Genomic DNA, 25,780 nt, shown 5'->3' with positions numbered 1-25,780 from the left:
CACACCACTGCACTCCAGCCTAGGTGACAAAGCAAGACTCCATCTCAAAAAAAAAAAAAAAAAAAAAATTAAAAAAAAAAAGAGAGATAATTATATGCTGCTACTATATGTTACATATTTAATCTCTTTAAACTCCAATTATTCCCAATTTAAAATGTTTATTTTACAGATCAAAATCACATACAAAGATATTAATTTTTCCTAAGTTGGTTAAAGGGAACATTTTACTAAATTCTCAAAGGAATTATAATGATAATTTTAAAAACAATATCCCAGGATACCAAGATCACTGAAATGGGGAGAAAAAAAAATTGCCTTATTTTCATTGCATTTAGTGTCTACAGATTTTCATTAAGTGGTACTTTTAGAAAAGTTTTACTTTTGTCTAGCAAGGGTACTATAATATTTCACAAAGGATAAACTTCTTAATTTGAGGACTCCCAGAAGAGACTGTCAGTATAAGTGGTCTGATTTGGTTTTTTAATAGGTGAAATCTGATCTCTCTTGTGGCCAGTTCAAGTTTGTCAAGGAGCCTACTTAGACTTATTTGTTGATATTGGATATGGCTGGATTATAGCAAATTAAAACAAAAATAATTTTTATAAATTATACATTCAACTGGGATACAAAGGTTTTGAAGGTGATAGAGACAGAATGCATTTTCATAGATCTCAATTATATTTAAGCTGTCCCTTACAACTAAAATTCTTGTTATAAAAAATACAGTTTCACTCACAGCACCTAAAATAGTTCCTTAGGCAACACTTCTACTATTAAATTTCTAATCCAACTTGTGATTTACAAACAAAATGTTAAACTCCATTTAGAATCTAAAAACATCAGTACATGAAAAATCAACAGAAGTTTTCAATATATTTCATTAAAAGTATTTCACAACTAATTTAATAAGTATGTTCCTTTTTAAAAATACAAACTCAGAAAGTATTTACATGAAGCATTCAAGTATATCACAAATAAATGCTTACCTATTCTACATTAGAAATGAGAATTTTAATCTCTAAAGTATATTTTAATAAGTATGCATATTTGCAAAGTATCCTATCTCTCGCTCTTGATTTATTCAGCCAATATCAGTGCGTAATACTTAGCTTTGCTTTATATACTTCTAAATCGGGGGAAAAAATCATATAAAGAAAAGGACTACAGAACAAGCTCTTGGACTGCAAGGGTCCGATCTTATTCACATTTGTACCTGTGGTTGTTTAGGAGAATACTGGAACATCAATTACTCCAAAAAAAGTAGATGAATTTAACTGATTATTTATTCATTAGTAAAGGCAAAAACCACTATTTTCTTATAACTTTAAATACTTCCAATAGGAAACAGAAGGAAAAATAAATATGTCCCAAATATTGTTATTGAAATTAGACATTTACAAAATAATCCCTATAACTAAACTTTTCCTTGAAGAATTTAGTAGTTTTCTGGACAAAACGACAATTTTGTTTTACCTGTCCCTTGACACAATGAAAGTTAACTTTTCCTAATTATCCTAAGCAAGACGAGTCTAGGGATTCACACCAATGCAATGTGATAAACTAACACAATGCTTCTAGACTGAGCTGCAGAGCTGAACATAGTCTTGGAACATGAAAACAGCAGAAGATGCCATACACACGGGTTTTATCCAAAGTAACAAATGTAGTGTTTAACAGGAACTTAGTAAGATTCTGTGAGTTCCTAGTAACCCATCTGAAGTCAAAGCTACACTCATAATACTGCAAACCTCTGAAGAAAGTGTAATATAAGTAAAAGAAGATCTATGAAGGGAATTCACAGGTATACTTACAGATCCTCGGAGAAATAAAATTGGAAGCCCAATTCCAAATTTTCCCCCTAAGATATCCACAGCAGACAAAAGCTGAAATGCTTGTGGACCAAAGTCCCAGGATGTATCCTCTGAGTCATCCATGGAATAGCAATGACCCAATCTAAATAAAAACAATAACATATGAAGAAAGCTTAGCCAAGGCATGTATCTTTAGAAATCAAAAGATTTAGCATAACAATTAGCCAAGTAAAAAATCTCAAATGCGCCAACTGCTTCAGAAGCTACGAATAAAGTTCATTATACCCGAGTATGTAAATATCAAAAATATGAACAATAAACTATTGTAGCATAACAGTTATGTTATGTTGATGGTTCTCAATCCTAGTGCCCTAGAAGCAAGTTTCATGGGAGGTACCTCAGACCACAGAAAGGAATGATGTTAATAACAGTACAAGCAAGCACAGTTGCTATATTTATAGCTAGAACAGCTGCACTTACTTGACCAATTATATAAATATTGGACTTTAGTGTTAAAGGTGTGTCGCAAAAAAAGATTTGTTGGCCGGGCGCGGTGGCTCACGCCTGTAATCCCAGCACTTTGGGAGGCCGAGGCGGGCGGATCACAAGGTCAGGAGATCGAGACCACGGTGAAACCCCGTCTCTACTAAAAATACAAAAAATTAGCCGGGCGCGGTTGTGGGCGCCTGTAGTCCCAGCTACTCGGGAGGCTGAGGCAGGAGAATGGCGTGAACCCGGGAGGCGGAGCTTGCAGTGAGCCGAGATCGCGCCACTGCACTCCAGCCTGGGCTGGGCGACAGAGTGAGACTCCGTCTCAAAAAAAAAAAAAAAAAGATTTGTTGCAAACAAACAAACAAAAAGGCTTTCAGCTTAGAAAAAACACATCTCAGTTGCTGCCTCTTCTGGCACTCCTGGTGCTATTCAGGGATTCACTCATTTGGGGCAGACCTGGTACCTCTTTTGTGAAGCAGCAGCTGAGGAGACTGCCACACTCACCAGGGTCCACAAAAAGCCCAAGGAAAGAGTCAAGACTGAGAACAAGGATAACGTTCATTTGAAGGTGGTGGAGCAGGATGGCACTGTGGTGCAGTTTGAGATGAAGAGCCATGCACCACTTAGTAAACCAATGAAAGCCTATTGTGAGGGACAGGGTTTGTCAATGAGGCAGATCAGGTTTCAATTTGACAGGTAGCCAATCAACGAACCAGACATATCTGTACATTTGGAAGTGAGGCTTAAGATAAAACTGATGTGTTCCAGCAGCAGACATGGAGATGTCTACTAAAAGGGGGACGGGCTACTTTACTGCAGAACTGTGCTCTTCCAGACCAAGAATACAGTCTCAATTAGAAAGCTGTAATTTGGCCAGGCGTGGTGGCTCACGCCTGTAATCCCAGCATTTTGGGAAGTTGAGGTGGGTGGATCACTTGGGGTCAGGCGTTTGAGACCAGCCTGGTCAACGTGGTGAAACCCCATCTCTACTAAAAATACAAAAATTAGCCAGGCATGGTGGCATGCACCTGTAATCCCAGCTACTCGGGAGGCTGAGGCAGGAGAATGGCTTAAACCTGACAGGTGGAGGTTGCAGTGAGCCAAATCACACTACTACACTCCAGCCTGGGTGACAAGAGCAAAACTCCCTCTTAAAAAAAAAAAAAAAAAAAAAGGAAAAAAAAAGAAAGTTGCAGTTTGGTTCCACCACATCCTGACTACATAGAGTTTTCTCTATTCTTTCATTTCCCCCTTCCTCCTCCTTTTATTGCACATAAAGTATCTGGTGTATGTACACAAGCACACATTGCTTTGCTTTTTTTCTTTTTAAACTAAATAGATAATAGTATGTTTAGATTGACTTCGAATGGAGATGGGGTGGGGAAAAGAAGCATTGGTTCTGTGAAAAGACTCCCTTTGTCCCCTAGTGGCCTGCTCATTCAGCTCTTATCTTTATACTCCAGGATGTTATTTTGCTGTCACAGTTTTAGCAAAAAACAATACAAAAATCTTTGCATACCTTGTTCAATTGGAGAATTTTAACGTTTTTCATTAATCATTGTAAAACCAAGGACAATTTTACAACCGTTTTTATGTAGCTGTTATGTGTGGGGCAATCTGTCTTTAAGTAGAAATAAATTACTCTAGTAATAATAACTCCAAGATAGTTTTCCCTTATTCAAGTGTCTTGTTTAAATAAACTTCTTGTTTAAAATGAAAAAAAAAACACCCAAATCCTATGCTATAAATTGTTAAACACTAATGACTGTAAAATAACATGAATATTATAAACCTTTCATTTAGTAGATTTAGAAGTTAAATTCCTAAGTCACCCTTTGGGTAGATCTGAAATTATCATAAATTCAAATGAGAATTATTTAAGTAGGTTGAGAACAAAATCACTCATTAAAGAAAATCTACTATAGAGTTCAACTACCTAATTCAATTGCTTTCCTTAGAGTATCTTTGAAATAGCAATAAGAATGCATTCAATATCCAGATATAATAATGTTTGGGGAAAAAACTACGCTTAGGTTTATTCTCCTATTCTAATCTCTTTAGTGAGATGCTTAGCTGATAAATTTTCTTTTCAATTATGGGTATTTCAAGCTATCAAACTCCCACAAAGTACTGTTCATGCTGCCTCTTACCAGATTTTTTGTTGTTATTGTTAAAATTTTGTAGAGATGGGGTCTCATTATATTGCCCAGACTGGTCTTGAACTCCTGGCCTCAACTGATCCTCTCTCCTCAATCTCCCAAAGAGCTGGAATGACAGGTGTGAGCCATTGGGCCCTTTTACCAGTTTTTTTTGTTTTGTTTTTTGTTTTCCTTTTTTTTGAGACAGAGTGTCGCTCTGTTTCCAGGCTGGAGTGCAGTGGCCCAATCACTCACTGCAACCTCTGCCTCCCGGGTTCAAGCGATTCTCCTGCCTCAGCCTCCAGAGTAGCTGGGACTACAGGCGCCCGCCACCACGCCTGGCTAATTTTTTGCATTTTTAGTAGAGACGGGGTTTCACCGTGTTAGCCAGGATGGTCTCGATCTCCTGACCTCGTGATCCACCCGCCTCGGCCTCCCAAAGTGCTGGGATTACAGGCATGAGCCACTGCGCCCAGCCCAATACATAAGTTTTCAGAAAAATTCCATGCATGTTTAAGGAGGGAAGTCTTTCAGGCTTCTCAATCAGTGTGCTTACAAACAAGTGAGTTGTAAGTGTGCTGAAAGGTTAATCACTCCAGATCTTAGGGTTTTGGACAGAAACTGAACTCTGACAATTAGCTCAGTGTGTTACATACACATATCATTTGCTATGTGGGTCATGAAGTAAAAACACTGGAGACACACTGCTATAGTTGCTTGTGTACTAAGATAAGTGTACTAATCTTTGGATTGTTTACCCTAACAATAACAAAAAATTATATCAAATTCTTCCACTTTGATGGTGGATTTATTGATTTCTCCACCTCTTCTGTCAGTTTTGTGCTTTATGTATTTGCTGGATTTTTAAGTTTTTTTTTTTTTTAATAGAGATGGGGTCCTGCTATGTTGCCCAGGCTGTTCTCAAAGTCTTGGGTTCCAGCAATCCTCCTGCCTCGGCCTTCCAAAGTGCTGGGACTACAGGTGTGAGCCTCCACACCCAGACAAGTTTTTTAAAATTATTATTCATTTATTTTTTATGTGAGACAGAGTCTTACTCTGATGCCCAGCCTGGAGCATAGTGGTGCCATCACAGCTCACTGCAACTGCAGTCTTGACCTTCCAGGTTCAAGCGATCTTCCCACCTCAGCCTCCAGAGTAGCTGGGACTAGAGGCACATGACATGACACTATGCCTAGCTAATTTTATTTTATTTTATTTTTTACTTTTGTAGAGACACAGTCTCGCTTTTTTGCCCAGACTGGCCTCAAAAATCCTGGTCTCAAGTGATCCTCCCACCTCAGCCTCCCAAAGTACCGATACTACAAGTGTGAGTCACTGCACCAGGCAAGTTACTTCGTTGGTTGTGTGTGTGTGTGTGTGTGTGTGTGTGTTTTTCAAAGGTGCATAGAACAATTCTGTCTTTTTAGTGAAGGAACTATTTGCCATTACACAGAGAACAACTCCATCCCTAATAATGCTTCTTTTGTCTTACAGTAATGCAGATATTGAACTTATGTATGTAGCTAACCCAACTAGGTAAATAATTTGTTTTTATTTTATTTTTTCAATTAACATAGGCAAATTGGTTGTATGTATGTGTAAAGTTCTACAAATTTTAAGACATCCATAGATTCATCTAACTCCCATTACAATCAGGGCACGACAAATCTATCACTCCAAAATACTGCCTTGTACTATCCTTTGGAATCATACCTTCTCCCTCCCCCTAATCTCTGATAACCACTGATCTTTTCTTCATCCCTCTAGTATAGTTTTATGTCTCAAAGAGTATTATATAAATGTAATCGTGCTATAGAATTGGTATTATTTTGTCTTCTGAATGTTTGGTAGAATTTGTCATTGAAACTCTTTGGGCTAGGGAATTTTATTTTCAGAGATTTTTAACATAGAATTCAATCCCTGTAATGGTTGTAACGCTATGTAGGTTATCTAATTCAGTGTAAGTTTAATTAGCTTGAGATTATCAAAAAATTGATCCATTTCGTCTAGATTATTAAAGTTATGTTCTGAGTTTTTCAGTGTTCCTTTATCATCCCTGGTAATACCTGGGGGGTCTGTAGTGAAATTCCCTCTTTCATTCCTGGTCTTGGTCTTCCGTGTCTCTTCTCTTTCTGTCAGTCTTGTTAGAAGTTCATATCATTTTTGTTGATCTTCACATAGAATGAGCTTTTGAGTTCTTTGATTTTTCTCTATTGTTTTTCCATTTTCTATTCATTGACAATGAATGCTGCATGCTGCTTGGTTTGTTTTTATTTTTATTTATTTTTTGACATAGGGTCCCACTCTGTCACCCAGACTGGAGAACAGTGGTATGACCATAGCTTTTCTATTCATTGACTTATGTTCTTTATTATTTCCTTCTGTTTGCTTCCTTTTAATTTATTTTGCTCTTATTTGCTTGTTGCTTAAGATGGAAGTTTAGGTATTGATTTAAGACCTTTCTTCTTTTATAATATAGGTATTTAATACTATAAATTTCCTTCTCAGTATTGCATTAGCTGCATCTCACACATTTTGTATTTTCATTTCATTCAGTTCAAAACATTTTCTGATTTGCCTTGAGACTTCCTTTTTGACTCATGCATTTATTTAGATGTGTGTTATTTAATTTCTAAGGTTTAGAGACTTTTTTGTTATTTTTCTGTTATTGCTTTCTAGTTTAATTCCATTCTAGTGAAAAAATATACAAATACAAGATTCTTAAATTTGTTAAGATTTATGACTCTGAATATGATCCCTGTTCATGAATATTGCATCTGCACTTGAAAAGAATGTGTACTCTACTGTTGTTGGGTAGAATGTTCTATAAAAGTCAATGAGATCCAGCATGTTGATAGTCCTGTTCATTGCTTCTATCTTCTTACTGATTTTTTGGTCTGTTAGTTTTATTGATTATTGAGAGATGTTGGCAGTCACCAAATTTAACTGTAGGTTTCTCTATTTCTCCTTTTGGTTCTGTCAGTCTTTTTGTTAAGTAGATATATATATATATATGTATATATATATACATATATATATCTCTACATATACGTGTGTGTGTGTGTGTATATATATATTTAGGATGATGTCCTCTTGGTCGTGATGATTAATATTATGCATGAACTTGGCTAGCCTATGATGTTCAGTTGTTTGGTCAAACACTAACCTAGATGTTGCTGTAAAATACTTTGTAGACGTGATTAGCATTCACAATCAGTTCACTTTAAGCATAGATTACTGTCAGTAATGTGGGTGGGCCTCATCCACTCAGTGGCAGGAATAAAGGGTAAAAACTAGGTTTGCTAGAGAAGAAATTCTGCCTCAAGACTGCAACATCACCTCTTGCCTGAATTTCCAGCCTATTGACCTGCTCTACAAATTTCAGACTTGCCAACCCTCACAATTTCATGAACTAATTCTTCAAAATCAGTCCCCTCATCCCTCTCTCCCTACATTTGTTCTTCCTCTCCCCCGCATATATAGCATATATATATGTGTGTGTGTATATATATATGTATATATATGATATCAATGGTCCTGTTTCTCTGGTGAACCCTGACTGATACATTGGTAAAATGATTCTTTTACATTATATAGTATCCTTCTTTATCCTGATAATATTCTTTGCTCCAAAGTCTCCATTGTCTGATATTAAAGTAACAACTTCAGCTTCCTTTTGATTAATGTTTTCATGGAATGTAATGTTTCATTCTTTTTTAAACTTATCTATGTAATTATAGTGGATTTCTTGTGGACAACATATAGAACAGGGTCATGTTTTTAAACCAATTCTTACAACGTACGCCTTTAAATAATATTTTAGGTCATTTACATTTAATATAACTATTGATATGTTTTGATGTAGGCCTACCATTTTATTGCTTTATCTATTTTTGAAGCAAAGTACTTTAATATTGTTTGCTTTCTCTTATATCTAAATATATTCCTTGTTTTGTTTAAAAAACTGAAATACTTATCATTCAACAAAAATTCAATTAAATATGAAAAGGAAGAGAAACAAAGACTTTTAGAATGTCCATGTATAATAAGAAATCTTTACCTGGACCTGCAATTATCACAGCATTTTTCAGTTCCCGTAATTCCCAAGGAGGCTTTTTGTACTTGTTTGTCCTCAAAATGAGACAAGATGATTCTACGCAAGACAAAATTTTAAATTAAAAAAAAGAACAGAAACATATATGTTAAGTTCATTCCTGAAAATAATGAGGTAAAATCATCATTAATTGATTCACTTGGGACCTCATTATTTGACTTCAGTTTATTCAGACACAAAGAAGTTAGCCTTAAAAATTCAGCACGCATATGACAGCAACAAAATATTTTTTCAAAATACGGACAACTATTTAGCCAAATTGTTTTCTTAAAAGAGCATCATTCATAAATCCATGTTATTGGCATAAAATAAATAATACATACTGTCTCCTACATCTGCTAGAATGAAGATATTTTTCCATCTTTGCCATCATCTTTAATTTGTATAATCGAAACTTCTCATTACGTATCTCAGTAAGGAGATGCCTGTTGATTAAAAACATCACAGGAATATGTAAAACTGTATTGGCAACTTTCCTACTTTTTATATACTTATTTATTACTATTTATTTTTCATTACCTACAAAACCCACACCCCATCAAGATAAAAAACATTTCTAGCATCTCAGAAAGTTCTGTTATATTCCTTTCCAGTCAATGCCCCCAACAAGAGGTAAACATTTTTCTGATGTTATAAAAATTGTTTTTGAAAAACTTCCTGTGTCCAAGTATCAATTCTTTAGCTGCTTTGAAAAAGTATCATAAACTCTAAGGTTTTTCATTTCAATTTACATGTCATATACTTTTTGGATTCAAATAAGGCTTCTACAATTTATTAATTTTTACCTTTTCCCAGTAAAAAGGTAATTCTTTATTTTATTTTGTATGAGAAACTAAAAGCATTGATGTAAGGAATACTGAAAGAAGCTCAAATTTGACCTTTATCTCTATCAGCTCTTCAGGACTTCTTGCCCTCCAAAACTGTCTCTTAGTATTATGGGTTATTATGGGACACCAGTAAAGTATTAGAATTAAGTTCCTTTCTCAATCAATTATAACTGATTTGTTTGCCATATCAAATTTATTCAAAATTGTTAAATAACATTAAAGAGGTGTTTGTGTTTTTTAAAGTCAATGCTGCCATAATTCATCGTGACTCTGTTAATTTCTAGTCTTCTGTGAAGAGAGCCCATGAATAGCAAATATCAGATGACAACAATCTCCCAAACAGCTTTGCATATCTTTGCAAGAAAAAAGTCCATGTTAACTAGGTTTCAGATATTTCAAAAGAAAGCAATGATTTACTTGTAATATCTAAGGGACAGCATTAGTAAAATCCCCATCAAAATAAATTTCGCTCACTAATAATTTGACTATTCAACCTTCTGACTGATTAAATACCTCTGTATAATTCTCAAGGAGTTCTGGAAAGTCTGAAGACACAAATGATCCGTTATTCAAAAACATTCTTGTCATCTGAAACCACCAGCCACCATGCCCTTCCATGTAATTATCCCCAAAGTCTCTTCCAACTGTTGACTCTAGCTCCTAGGTTAACCATATACAGTTCCTCCTTATTCACAAGGGATACATTCCAAGACCTCCAGTGGATGCCTGAAGCCACAGAATAGTACCAAATCCTGTATGTATTATGTTTTTTCCTATATGTATATACCTATGAAAAAGTTTAATTTATAAATTAGGCACAGTACTCTTGTGCTTTGGGGCCATTCTTAAGTAAAATAAGCGTTACTTGAACACAAACACTGCAATACTGCAACAAGTGACTAACAGACAGGGAGTAAATACAACGTGAATGCACCGGACAAAGGGATGATTCTAAGGGAGTCGAAGCTGATTGAGTAGGATGGCACAAAATTTCATTACACTACTCAAAACCACCACTGATTTAAAACTTTAAAAGAAATAATTAAACTGATTTAATTATTTCTGGAATTTTCTATTTAACATTTTGGACGTGGGTGTAACTAAAACTACAGAAAGTGAAAATGCAGGTAAGGGGGCCCACTGTAATCTCATTCTTTCTACCTCAAGGAATAAAAATCAGTTCTTTTTTGCTTTATTTTATTTGTTTTGTTCACCTCGTTTCCCTCCTATAGAAAAAAAACAAGAAAACTAACGCCCACACTCTCAGAACTGGATCCTTCCCTGTATTTGGTTCAGATGACCTACATTTAACTAATCTCATCAGTGTCAGGACAAATTTGAGAAAACAAAACTATAACTCTTAAAACAAATAAATAAATAAATACGTATTCTTCTTTTGGGACTACAAAAATAAGTCCGGTATTCCACAGAAAAAAACAATTTGAAAATAAGAAAAATTCTAAATCATTCATGGAAATCATTTGGATCCAGTGAAAGATCTATTGGACCGAGATTATTTTGCAAATTATTCTCTCTTAAAAAAAGATTACAATAACTTTGGGGTTTGACTATTTAAGGTAACAACAAATGCAGACATTGGGACTTTGCCTGTGGTATGAATTCTGCAATTAAAAATATAAATTTACATGAAGATTACATGATGACTGGACAAGTTTCTTCTCTCAGTGATAAGAATTATGGCATAAGATAGAGTCTAAAAATTTTCTGAGTAACTGACCTTTCCAGGTGAGAACCAGCAACTTCATTTATTCTTAGACTTTCTAGTTTTTTCTAGAAGAGTTGTCACCAGGATGATACAGAGCCCTCCTGAATCCTTGCTCAATTCTTTCTTATCCTGATTAATCCTGTAGTTTTAGTTTCCTCAGGATTGATGCAAAGGGTAACCTGTCTGTACTCAAAATTCAAGTCTGGGTTTCTGGCACCACTATTTGATTTGAATCACTGTTACTTCCTATTAAATCTTAATGAGATAACCATTTAAAATATCTTTTAAGACCCAGAGAAACAAGAATTGTATTTATTGATGAACCTTCAAATGCACAGTATAAAACTGGATATTAATGTCCTCAGTACCTTTAACAAAATACACAAATAAAATCAGAACTGGTAGGAATCAACTTATGTTTGATATATTCCATATTTAATAGTAACATGCACAGCTGTGTTCTATCCCAATTATTTAAATTAGTTCATAAGAAGCTTGACAGATACAACTGTCTAAAGGAAAACAAGAATTGTTCTGTACAAAAAAAGGATAGTTTTGTCATCTTCTATATTAAGGAAAAGCTACTGACTACTCAGAAGGAAAACCTTAAAATTTGCATCAAACATTTTTACCTAATTAATTCCTATTCTTCTTTCAGATCTGAACCATCACTTCCACAAAGAAGCCTTATCTGAACTTTTTAACTTGGGAAATACCACACAACATTATATATTCTTACTACTCAATACAATTTCCCCTTCATAACACTTAACACAATTATAATTTTAAATATGTTGCATGATTCCTTTTTTAAAAACTTTTGATTGTTAACATTTTCAAACACAAAAGGAGAACAGTAAAATGAAGCCTATGTATCCATAGTTATGTGATTCTCTAAAGAACTACCATTCCCATTATACTGAATTCTGTGGAAGCAGGTACTTTGCTTTTCTTTACTGTTATATCTCCCACACATAGCATAGTTCATGGAACACAGTGGACACTCAAAAACACATTGTTTAATAATGCATAAAAACAAAAACTGTACTGGGAGGCACTCTCTGATCATTTTACTAAAATAAGCTAATATGTCCATTCAAGATCTCAACGTATTCAGCTACACAAAGGTGTACTCTGAAAATACTTCATCAGCTTGGCAGCCCCACTGGTTACCATGTATAGGTTTTTCTCCTGAGATTCTTTTTCCTATGGATGAAGGAACAAAGTTGGTAAATGCTGCCCAGAAATCTTTTCAAGATAATGTTTTCCTTTACAATAAAAATGTCATAGAACTTAAGCGCCAACAAACTACTTGTTGAGTACTTAAGTAGCATGGCTCTCCTGTACTTAGATATTGAACACTTAATATTGATTTATGGCAGTCTATCAGTACAGTGCAACACAATGATTCACACACAGTCAAGGAGAACTGTTAATGGTCTCACGGAACTAACCAAGGAAACAAATAGTAACAAGAGTCAAACAGGGATTGAGAGAAGTCCTCTGGAATAATCACCACTGAAGCATGGGAAGAAAGAATCAGTAACAAAATCAGTGGTAGCTGAAGTAACTATGGCTGAAGACATGGCAACTTGACAGGATCTGAGAAGGGGAAAAGAACTTGTTCATTAATGCACAATGGTAGGAAAGTATTCCATAGGATCTCTGTTACAGGCCCAAGTATTGTCCTGATTTAGTTAATTCCTCACACTAAGGCATGGTGAAATTAGCTCATCTCCTCCAAGTGGCAACTCTTACCACAAATGTTCTTCCTCCATGTCCTCTGGATTTGGGGAGGTTTATTTTTTTCTTTTTTTTTTTTTACTTTAAATGCACTCACAAATTACTTGGAATACTGGAAATAGCCTCTAACACTTTCAAGGTTTATATGGAAAGAAAGAAATCTGCAAGAGTAAAAACAATAAATGCTTTTTTACCTATTTAAGTTAATGTCTGCAGGAGCCCAGAGGATATGACAAGAACTTTGAAGTCCATCACGACCAGCTCTACCAATCTCCTGATAATATGATTCCATTTCCTTAGGAGCACCGTAATGAATGACTTGGCGGATGTCAGCTTTATTAATGCCCATTCCAAAAGCTATGGTAGCTATGACACACTGAGAATAAATCACAACACAGTTTGACAAACATATTTAGTGGAATGAAAACCTTATATTTATACCTTTTTGGAAAAGTAATTTGTTCATTAACTTAAGTCCCTGGTACAAAATGGAATTTAATGTGATTTCGACTATCATTTATAGATTATCTACCTGCCTGATTTACAGATTAAGGACTGGTGACTAGAAATGAGGTTTCTGTTCACTCTCTATAAAAAATAATAAATAAAGTGGTTTATCTGAACTTCTATGAACACAAGACACAAAAGAGCCTCAAAATATTTATTGTATTAAAGAAAACTTTTGCATTATAACGAAGTTGCAAGTGTCCTTACCTGATTGCAGAGCATCTTAACATTCTCTAATATTAACCTAAGATGGAAGTTTCTCATTAAAGATGGTGGGATGAAACATGATGCATTATCTCTGCATCTTTAAGAGGGTAAAATTGATAGAATGTCTCATATCTATGAATATACTGAGGTAAATTTACACCTTTGTGGGAAATTTTAGGGAAGAATTAGTGAGAAGACATAGAAATTTTTTTCTTAGGTATTAACAATAAAAATACAAATAGATAAGAAAAAAATAGCCATAATATACTACATGGCTCAGGGATTATAAAAAGCATTTACAGAGTAATAATTATGTAAATCGTATACACTGATCTAGCCAAAATCATGATATAAACATATTAGGAGGAAAGGGGGTTAGAAATACATGGACAAGGTAAGAAAAAAGGGCAGTAAAGAATGTGAAAGAGAGCTAACCTTTCATCTTTCAGAGAGAGGAGTCGATAGATAATGCCTACAACTAACACACAAATAAACAAAAAATTAAATAGGAGCCATGTATGTAAACTATGGCGCGATATAGTGGTAAAGTACCAAAAGAATCAGCTAAAAAGGTTGGGAGTTGGAAATAGAAGTGGGAAAGACATGAGGCCTTGAAGCTTTTCACTATAAGCACAGTAGACCTATTTGTATGCCATTTCATAAAGAAAGATTACATGCTAAGTGGACCAGGAATACGAAAGGAAGAAAAAAGAAGGAAAGAAGAAAAGAAAGGAGGGAGGAAAGGAGGAAATGCTGAATAAGTAAAAGAAAGTATGACAAACATGAGAAAAAAGTAAATATAGAAATGAGTATCATACTAAGTAAAAGCTCTGGCTGTATGAGACTCAGCAATTTTGTTATATTTAAGAGTCAATAAGCAACAAAATAATAATTCTAATTTTAATTATGTAATATTATTTTTAGGTGAGATACACCTATTTTACAGACATGATTTTCAAACTATCCTTATAAACTCTCAGGTGTAAAGATATTTTATCAAATAATTTATTCACAACATCATTCCTAAAAAGAAAGGACTCAAGGCATCTTGAAAGGGGAAATTGAATACAAAAAGACACAAAACTAATAAAAGTGAGGAGTAAAAGTAAAAATGAATGGTTAAGACTAAAAACGCCTATCTGCATGCAAATGTGGTTGGAACTGGTTACAAAAATAAGAAAAGTATACTTTTTTCTAAAATTAGAAAATCTAAGATTCTAAGCATCACTCAGTCTAAGACATTAAGAGCTACGGGGTCACCTCCACTTTTAGACCCACACTAAGGTATTATAGCAACTGTAAAAACACACCAAAGTGAACATCTAGAATTCTCTACATTATGCACTCAGTAGGTATTCAATTCTCGGTAGCAAGTAATCAATTGCAGGAACACCTGACCTTTCTAGATAGATGATGAAACGTATTTTCATCATCTTTACAAAGTGTTTGAGAACTTTCAATGCAAATATGAAGCTTCTGAATTCTTTATAACGGCCAAGTAGGAGTACATTGGGCCAGCTGTCAGATAAAACAGAGTATCTGATATCCACGTAGGGAGAAAAAAACAGTATCAATTTTTAAATTTTCGTAATGTGGAAAAAAATTAGTGGAATCCTGCCACAGAAAGGGAAAATACCATGACATATACACGCATGTACTCTTCCAGAAAATGATCACTGTGAAGTTTCCTAAGCCATTTTTCAAAGCATTAATGTTTTAATGAAGCTGTGTATTGGCAGGAAAATCAGGCGCATCCAACGAAGTCTCCTGTCACAACGTAACATGAATAAAGATTGTACTCTTTCATGTTCTGGGAGATGTTTTACTTTAAATGAATAATTACTAATACATTAAGATAGAAGAAACCATTGGTCAGTTAATGGCTTGAAGACTGATTAAGATTCAGTAGTAGCAATAGCAGCTAATAAATGTTATTTGACAATATTCAAGACACTGAAATAACAGAACAAAAATATAAACACTGAAGAATTTGGATAAAATTTCTATTCTAAACCGCTGTGAATGGTATTCCTATCTTTGGAAAGAAGGGAAAGAGAGACTAGATGCTTTCAGGTGGGTATGCATTACAGTATGACTATGTGTAGTGAACTTTAGAGACAGTGAACATGAACCATGCTTAAGCTTTTCAACAACATTAGCTAAGGGTGGATAACAACTAGATATCAGAAAGAGAGATGGATAGAGAGGAAATGGATGACCGGTGGGACAGAAAATGCGAGAGCTGACTTTAAATTCTTAACTTCAGGGGAAGGCTCTTACCCGGACTTATAGTGACAGAGTGAGGATTTCATGTTGACAGTGTCAAGTTGTTGACTTAAACCTACTCATGTGCCTTGAACTTAAATCCTCCAAAATAAATCCTCTATGACACCCACTGAGCCACTCCAATCAGGACAGGAACTATAGAATTTCACAATAACTGCATCGATACCCTCTCCCTTCTTCAGTGTCTCTTCTTCAAATCAATCCAACTTATTGCTGCCAGTCTCATGTTTCTATAATCCCATTACCTTGTTTAAAAACACAGAGTAATACATCATGATAATCTTCAAATGATTCTTCGGCACTCCAAGGATTATAAGATCCCAATAGGCAGTGTCTTCAAGGTCTGGAGACTCTTGGACCTCCTTTTCCCTCAAATTAACTTCAGCCAGAGTTATTCTACTTTAATCTGTTTTACCTATTACATAAAATTGTATTTAAACTAAAAATTCTAAGGCTAAAGTAGTCAGGGAAAACTAACAGGTATATGATACTAAGCCCAGACTGCTTCTTTGCAAGTGTTAAAGCCATCTATAACCTGGCCAACCAACCCACTCAACTGTTCTCTCAAGTCTCCAACTGTTCCACCCTGCCTCTTTGTGCCATTCCTACCCCACATTCTGTTTCCCTCCAACCATTCCAAACCAGTCACAATTTCCTGAGCCCAGTATGTGTTCTCATATCAAAGTGTCTTTGCACCTGTTAGTCCTTCTTCCTGGAATTCTATGACCAATTCCTTTCCCCTCATCACCTACAGGTCTGGCATACTTAAAAACTTCTATTTACATGTTTGGACTCTAACTGATTTTTCCTGGATGGACCACCCCCATTACACAACCACCCTGACAGAGCTATTCCTCCCTCCTCTGTGCACCTAAGCACTAGGTACAGATTGCTATTTACACCAATCTGCAAGTTTGTTCTCCCACACTTATCAGAGGGACTGCTTTATGTTCAACACAAAGAAAGTATCCAATAAAGATCTGGTAAATAAACATTTGAGAAATATCTACTTCCACTATGAACAATGGAGAGCAATGATGATTGATCCTCATACCTGAATTTCATCTCTCACAAACCTATGATGAACGTCTTTCCTTCTGCTAAAACTCATGCCCGCATGGTATGTTTCACAGGATAGATTCAGTTTCCTAAGTTCAGCTGTAACTTGTTCTGTCATTTTTCTAGAAGGACAGTAGATGATTGTTGGACCTTCAAATTCCCAGTGGGAACTAAAGAAAAAGAAGAACAAAACAGCAAACATATATATTGTATATATGCTTCAGACCAGTTTGGGTTTTATCTTATTTAATTTTTCTACTTTCTAAAGAAAAGACTAAAGGAAGAAAGCCTATCAAAAATAATTATATATTTAAGTGCATGAAAATTTAAAACACTATAGAGAATCAAATGTCCAAATGAATGGTGTGAAGTCCCCAAAACTCACGTTTTGACAGTTTCAGTTCAAATTAAAGCTAAAACCAGAAGCAAATTTATTTGTTTTAGCTGAAACCTTGATAAAAACTTTTAAACAACAGACACAAATACTTTGGGGAATGCAAGGCACCAGATTAACAATTAGTCTGGTGAGAGTTTACAAAGGAGTATGTATAAAACTTGTTACAATGTTCTTATTCTCTCATGATAATAAAGTTGAGTTTCTAAATGTTTACTAAAGCAAGAGCTTTCTTATAATATTGAAAGATTGCATTTACAGTTCAAAGAAGTATTTACTAGTAATCTTGAGACTGAATGTTATAGAAAACATCTATTAGAATGTATTTTGTAGAAACTTGTGCTTCTTTATTAAAAGTGTAAACAATTTCCATAGAAGTATAAACAATTTAAAAGTTCAATTTCCATGGAATATTTTACTTAATGCCTAAAAATATTCATTTACATAGCTGCATTCATTTATGCTGACAATATAAAAAAGACTATAGTATTTTAGATTTAGGAAAAGTTATTTAATTTCAATTGCATATAACTTTTGATCCAATTTCAATTTTAGGATTCTAATTTACAAAAATATTTGCTTATTGGCCAAAAGATAAATGCAAACAAATATTTACTGCAACACTATAATAGTAAAAAGTAATCTAAATGTTCATCATTATCTATATTCATACGGTGAAATATTAAGCAAACATTTAAAAATTAAACATTAAAAAAATTGTAAAACCTTTAAGGACTATGGCAAAAGCCACTGAAAACTTAAGCAGAGGAAAAACGGCAATAATTTCACTACAAGAGTCATACTAAATAAACTGCTCAAATCTATTTTTGACAGCAACCGAATGGGCTTCAATATCAAAAATTCACAGTAAACTACTTAATGGAGTGAAAAAATACAAGTTTTTTTTTAGTGTATAAAAATCTTATTTTAAGGCCGGGCACAGTGGCTCACACCTGTAATCCCAGCACTTTGGGATGCCAAGGCGGGTGAATCACCTGAGCTCAGAAGTTCGAGGACAGCCTGGCCAACATGGTGAAACCCTGTCTCTACTAAAAATACAAAAACTAGCAGGGCATGGTGTCATGAGCCTGTAATCCCAGCTACCCAGGAGGTCGAGGCAGGAGAATTGCTGGAACCCAGGAGGCAGAGGCTGCAGTGAGCCAAGTTCCCGCCACTGCATTCCAGCCTGGGCAACAGAGCAAGACTCCATGTCAAAAAAAAAAAAAAAAAAAAAAATCTTATTTTACAAACCTGTTTTCAAAGAAGAAAAAACTACTCACCAAAACCTAGATATTGTAATATCCTATATATTAAGACTTTAATTTAAGAAAAGGCAATATATTGAAATATAGTAAAGAGAGCAAAGATACTTTAAATGAAAAAAAAATTGCAGAAATAATGGATATAGTATGCAACTATTTCTGTATCAACTTAACAACAACAAAAAAACTACAACTGTATATATGCACAGCAGGAGAGTCAGAGAAAGGAAGTCTACATAACTAAATGCCAAAATACCAACAGTGATCACAACTGAGGAATGGAATTGGAAAATTGGAGTCCTTTTCAGTTTATATGCAAGTGTTGTTCAAATTGATATTGACTATATACCACTCTTTTTTTAAAAAAGGTGGAAAATATGTAAAAATTTGAACTTATGTAACAGATAAATCAAAAGAGTAAAAATTCCTACTACAAAAGAAGTCATTACTTTGCCAAGTGATTTGGCTAAAGACTGTTATTTCCTCTTAATTTTCTGAGGGGAGAAAATTCTAATCTAATCTAACCACTAAATTATATGAGAGATTCATCTATCTCACTTATATGTATTATGAATATATTATAATTAAGATTTTAACAAAATAGGGTTAGTTTAAGAAACACCTTAGCTCAATGGATTAAAAAAACATGAATACTGATAAACAAATTACAGGAATTTGGCAGAGTTAAAGTAAGGGAAGAAGATGGAAATAACAGACAATGTTCTGAAGCCTTAATTACCCTCTATCTCACGGCTCATTAAAAGGAAAGTTTCTGTTCACCTAAGATCTGTAGAAAGTGTTCTGACTCTCAATGGTTTCCGGCTGTCCTAAGTCTTCTTGGAGGATTAAAAATGGGTATAAAAATCTTTCTTGATCTGCTTCAAAAAAAAATTTCATACTAAATATCAAGATCTTTGATAGTGTTGAATGTTACACTGAGTCTGCTCTTTATTTCCTAGTAAAGAGGTCCAGAAAGGTATTCCAGACTGAAGGATGTGTTCGCAGTCAACAATTTGTACGCAGACAATAATTTGTAAACTGTGCATTGAAAGCAACAAGGAGCACCAGGGAGAGGGGATATCTTTGGAGAAATTATAATAGTCTGGGCTAAAGAGTAACAAAGACCTCAATTAGCAGAGTCAACATGAAAAACAGTGAGAAAGAAACATTTGCATAGGATATTATAAGAGGACCACGATGCCAGAAAAACAGAACAATATTACACACCAAAAAAGGTAAATCGCTTTAAAAAGGAGAGTGTTATTATAAGGGAAAGTGCCATAGAGACTGAACAGGATCAAAGATTAGGAGGAGATAATGATCTGACTGTGGAGACTAACCTAGGACAAATAGCCTTCTTCAAAAGAACTTTTCCTCTTTAGGATGAAAGGGAAGTGAAACATAATGAGTACTCACTTCAGAGAGCACTAGAACAGCCAGAACACTCAGAATATATTCAATCCATTCTTGTTTTATTTTGAATACAGGACAAGAAAGCCAGGAGCAAATCCTACATTTAAATTATTCCTTAAGGTCCTCAAGAATAACTCCAGGATTTTCTTAGCCTAGCATCAATCTTCCCTTTACAGGAAAACACCCATGATGTTCTTTAAACTCTATTTGTCTATGCTTGTTTTGTGTTTGTATTGGTAGAAGAAGTTTTTCTTTTTTTTTCTTTTTTTTTTTTTTTGAGATGGGGTCTTGCTCTGTCACCCAGCCTGGAGTACAGTGATGTGATCTCAGCTCACTGCAGCCCCAACATCCTGGGCTCAAATGATCCTCCCACCTCAGCCTCCCAAATAGCTGGGACTACAGGCATACACCACCATGCCCAGCTAATTTTCATATTTTTTGTAGAGACAGGGATTCACCATGTTGCCCAGGCTGGTCTCAAACTCCTGGTCTCAAGTGATCCTCCCACGTCTGCCTCCCAAAGTGCTGGGATTATGGGTGTGACACACCATGACTGGACAAGAAGCATTTATTTTAATGTTTAAAATTATAAACTGGCCGGGTGCAGTAACCAACAACTGTAATTCCAGCACTTTGGGAGGCCAACACAGGTGGATCACTTGAGGTCAGGAGTTTGAGATCAGCCTGAACACCATGGTGAAACCCCGTCTCCACTAAAAAATACAAAAATTAGCCTGGCATGGTGGCGCACACCTGCAATTTCAGCTACTTGGGAGACTGAGGCAGGAGAATAGCTTGAACCCAGGAGGTGGAGGTTGTAGTGAGTCGGGATTGCGCCACTGCATTCAACCTGAGTGACAGAGAAAGACGCTGTCTCAAATAGTAAATAAAGGCTCATAAAAAGTAAAATAAAGGCTTTTGAAAATTTCTTAACATACATATTTAAAATGCCTTTAAACAAAATAAACAGAAAAAAAGTACTAATGTCAGTTTCCTCATCAGTAAAATGAAAATAATAGGTAACTTACTGATGAGTAGTTATAGGGATTAAATTAGATCATTTATATAAAGCGCCTACAATAGTCCTTGGAACACAATACAGGCTCCAATGTGTTTGTAAGATAACCTTTTCCAAGCTCCTTAAGACTGAAGTCATGTAATTAGTAAACTAGGCAGAATTCAGATGAAAGAGTCATTTTATGTTTGCTTGTTTACTTGTCAATCATTAAGAGTATATGTCCTAGCCAGGCATGGTGGTGCGAGCCTGTAGTTCCAGCTACTTGGGAGACTGAGGCAGGAGGACTGCTTGAACCCAGGAGTTTGAGGCTGCAGTGGGTTGTGATCACACCACTGCACTCCAGCCTGGACGACAGTGAGACCTTGTCTCTATAAATAAATAAATAAAAATTTTAAAAACAAAAATAAACAGTATTCGCCCTGTTTAAGCAACAGAATGGGGTATTAAGATATTAGAAGAATTAGTTTCTGCTTTTAAAAATAGACTATTCTCAACCACTGAGTTGATTATATAACATCATGCTTGACTTGAACCAAAACTAGGTGGAATTTGAAATACGTTAAATATGCATTAGAAGAAAACTGTAAAATACATAACTTGTTAAAAAAAAAAAAAAAAAAAAAAGGAAATCATTACCAAAATTCATCAACCATTAAATCCTTACCTTGTTGTTTTGACAAGAAATGGCTGCAGATCCTGAAGGATATTCCCTGTTTTTCGCCTAACTTCTAAATACAGGTTTGGTCGATCAAAACCAGTACAGATGATCTGAGGATTTCTCAGATTTAAGCAACGTACAATGTCTTCCCGGATTGAAGAAGTTGCAGTGGCAGTAAGTGCAACAATTGGAACCTGAATGATGTAAAACTGTTATTTTAAAAAGGAAAGAGCCCACTCATTCCCGACATGTGTATTGCTTTCTTACAAAGAGACTGGTAGGACAACAGTCAGAAGTACAATGTCAAAGACGCAACTGTAAAATTTTTTGTAAAGAAAAATATCTCCCTACTAACTTGTTTCTCAGGCTCCTGGATACAATATTTACTTTTTAAAAATCAGAAATCATTTAAATAAAACATTAAATCCATGAGGTTTCCAAATGCAATTTACCTTGTCTTATTAAATTAAGCCTACCTATTAGCTATCTACTGCTCCATTTATTATTTTTTAACATTTATTACATTTGAAATGGTGCTGATATAAGCAGGAAGTAAATTATGCCTTATATTTGATTAATGGATAATTACAAATTATAAACTCTCACTGAAAATCTAACTACATAAAGCAATGGTCTTTTTTTTTTTTTTTTGGCCTCCTATTTTAAATATATAGGTTTATGTCTTCACAAATCTAGAAGCAAAGCTCCAATGACCCAGATAACCTCTCTTCAGTGGTACTGAGATAATCAATAACATACTATATATAGGAAATATGTATAAATGAAACATGTATGATTAATTGATTGCTAGCAAAGACTTCTTGACTGGATTAGCAGACAGAGCAGGACACTCAGCAGTTATCAGGAAAAACACGAATATGTCATCTTCCAGAAATCCCCTAAAACTAGATCTCATATTTTTATCCTATTATAGGAAATTACATGTAACTATGGTATTGTTTCATAATCAGAAAAAGTGGACTGTCTTACAGCTGTTTCTAAATTATCAGCTATTCTATCACCAAGAATATAACTTTCTTAAAAATATTCTTTTTGGCTCATGACAGATACAGGAAACAATATTCTCATAAAATAGCTCTTCAGATGCACTGCATCTATTTTACAAACCAACTATCACAATTATCTTGTATATAAGTGGAAATGTATGTGCAATTTACCAATTTGCAAAGAAGCAATTCTAGAATATGACTCAAAATTAAAACAAGATCACTTTATTAAAAATTATAAACTACTTTTTCAATCACTATAACTTCACTGAAATAAAAACTCAATCTCCAAACTCACATTAAAAAAAAAAATCAATTAAGTTTGAGAGTAGGTTTTTTCAAATTAAAAAAATTAAATCAAAACGAATGTGACAAGGTAATTAGCATCATTTTTGCATTCTTTATCCTTAAATTTTGTGACACTATTTGAAAAGGCAACCCCAAAATTAATTTCATTGGTTTGTGGCTTAAAATCAGATTGTTCTCTGAATTTACAGTGCCTGCCTAGCAACTTAAAGAGGAACAAGCTAATCTATAAAGAGGTTGGTTTCTCTAATCAACCCCCAACATGGGTGTATTCGTGTTAACACACAGGTTTTAACAAATGTAAGACTGAAACTAAGGGAAGTTTAAAAATTAGAGGTTCTTAGAACATGCACATTCTCAGTCTCATAGTAAAGCACTTTCACCAGTTTAAGTGTTTTGGTCAAATAATTTATATAAATACACTAATAAAATACTTGTTTAATTGCATATTAAAAACAGTGATTTTCAGGATACAGTCCATAAGAAAAGAGGGTTGGGTTTGTTTCTAAGCAATATAATGTATAAGTGGGCAGGTAATATATTTATGAAAATGAGGAAGTAAGCATGAAACATGACGTATCTTTAAGAAGTTAACAGAAAAACCAGGCAAAACAATGGCACCACAGTGGAAAAAATCTGTTTTGGAATCAGATTGTTTGAGTTGAAATCCTGTTTTTGCCACTTACTAGATGTGAGATTTTTGAGCTCTTTATTTAACTCTCTAAGCTTCAGTTTCCTCATCTATAAAATGGCTACAATAACAGTGCCATCTCATAAAGTTATGAATATCAAGTGAGATAAAACATGCAAAGTGCTGTAATGCATCAAATATAGTAAGCGCTCAAAAAGTTTCAACTTTTACAAATATTGTCATTAAAATAAAAAAAAAGAATTCTATATAAGAACTTCAGAGACATGAGTACTACTCCCCGATTTGCAACTGACATTTGCAAGGGCTGCTCTTTCAGCAAAAAAAAAAAAAAAAAAAAATGAGATGGAGAGGGCTGTATGATGTGTTAGACCCATCTTGCTACCAGAAATTCCCTATTCCAGCAATCTGGTAACGGTGAAAATCACTATAAATTTACTCTTTTGCCTCAACATTCTAGAAAGATATAGCTCAGAATGTTGCTTCTAGAATTAGAAAATAAAGTAATAGAATATATTAAAAATTAATGATAAACTTCCACTTCAGCAATGAATAGGACCTTTTCTCTTGTAAGTATGTGGCATTTTATGACATTTAAAATATATAAACTAGAGTGAAGCTTAAAAACAACACACAGTCAGGCTATGAGAAGGGTGACAATACATCCTCATTTGCCGGGACATTCCCAGTTTATGCCTGCAGTCATGGCATAATTATTAACAGCTTGAACTCTTTAATTTTCAGAAGCAAACTATTTCGGGTAATAAATTATACTGTCACTTAGTTCTTAACTCACAAAATGTATTCTTTAAGTTGACAGGTCTTAATTTCTTTTTAACAGGCAGCAAGTTTTGCTAAATCAAACAACCAAATATAAATTAATCTTCCTAAATTTATAGTAACAGATTTATGACTATAAATTTAGGAAGATCTTAGACATATACTTCAATGGTGTAGTCCCCACAGATTGAGAAAAGTGTAAGTATTCCACCTGCTTCTAAATTCAGGTCATGTTGCTAATTCTAACTTTGTACTCCATAACATCACACATACTTCATTCATTCACGCACTCATTCTAAATAGTTACTGAGTACCTACTATGTGCTGATCTTTGTAATAGGTACTGGGGAGAAAGTAACAGAAAAACCCCACATGTCTCATGGACTTCACAGTTCCTCTTACCTGAAATGTAAATAGCTTTAAGACTGATGCAAAGCTTTCTGCCTGCCTGTTCTTTCTCAACACCCACTTTGTCTGATTCCCTCCAAATAGGAATCTTTGTGCCAAACAGCTTAGTCATCTCTGCTGTTTTTGAACTTATTGAAATAATATGGTGTGAAACATTCTAGGTTTATAGTAGTTATCCTAGTATAACTGGAATCAGAAGAAGAAAAAAAGCACCAAGAACAGTGAAAAAAAATGATAGTGCTATAACCACCAGGTGGCATGTCTCACCATTTAGCTAATAAAGAGGGTTCTTGAAAACACCAGGGGAAAAAGGTTTTCTCAGCCATTGCTCGGCCAACACGCTCCCTGCACTGGAGGCCCAACAGAAGGAACGAGCTTTATTAATCCTCCCAAGACATGAAAATGATCCAATGACATCCATGGCCAGACATAATACAAGATTTAATTCAAGCTAAAAAATGTTTAAGAACTGTATAAAATATTTAAAACTCCTTTAACACAATCCTTCTAGAATCAAAGGCCTAGGAAAGGATTACAGAAAGTAATCTTCCTAGTTTCCAAAAGCTTATTTTAAACCATTCTAAATTAATGGAAATCAGTCCTCCAGGTGCACTGTGCCTAGCGACTTTCACCACAGAAATCCCTTCTAAACATGTACTACTAACACTGTTCATCTTTTTGTATTATTTGTACCACTTCATAATACCATATTTTGTTTGGTACTATTACTTCTACTGTTATAGGTATGAATCTAGACTCCTTTACTGAACTATGAGCTACTTGAGGGCAGAAATTACATTTTATGCCTCTTTCAAATCATTTGCTTGTATGGTGTAGCTATTTATGGCCCAACTCTATACTGCCCACTACCTGTTTTGGAAAGTCCCTTTACTAATTCTCAGCTTTCTCATCAGAATTCATTCATTCATTCACCCCGTTATATATTGAGCACCTCCTATAAGCCAGGTATTGTTC

At 34.7% G+C, this 25,780-nt stretch overlaps 1 protein-coding gene across 30 annotated transcripts in view; it reads right to left on the bottom strand.

Moving 5' to 3' along the window:
* WRN (WRN RecQ like helicase) overlaps positions 1-25,780 on the bottom strand; it is a 139,268-nt gene that overhangs the window by 40,397 nt on the left and 73,091 nt on the right. For all 30 annotated transcript variants that reach the window (XR_013397237.1, XR_013397238.1, XR_013397236.1 and 27 more), the window contains 6 exons: positions 21,662-21,849; positions 16,906-17,080; positions 13,046-13,227; positions 8,879-8,980; positions 8,502-8,594; positions 1,812-1,953 (listed from right to left, as the gene is read on the bottom strand). Coding sequence is in view for 27 of the 30 variants with exons in the window: in XM_077943400.1 (XP_077799526.1) it covers positions 1,812-1,953; positions 8,502-8,594; positions 8,879-8,980; positions 13,046-13,227; positions 16,906-17,080; positions 21,662-21,849 (882 nt within the window). In the remaining 3 variants the exon portion in view is untranslated. The remainder of the gene's footprint in view (positions 1-1,811; positions 1,954-8,501; positions 8,595-8,878; positions 8,981-13,045; positions 13,228-16,905; positions 17,081-21,661; positions 21,850-25,780) is intronic.

This window comes from Macaca mulatta, chromosome 8 (genome assembly GCF_049350105.2).
Source record: "Macaca mulatta isolate MMU2019108-1 chromosome 8, T2T-MMU8v2.0, whole genome shotgun sequence".
NCBI classification, from domain to species: domain Eukaryota; kingdom Metazoa; phylum Chordata; class Mammalia; order Primates; family Cercopithecidae; genus Macaca; species Macaca mulatta.
The sequence above is the reverse complement of the archived record's forward strand: the minus strand, read 5'-3'. Positions and strand labels throughout refer to the sequence as shown.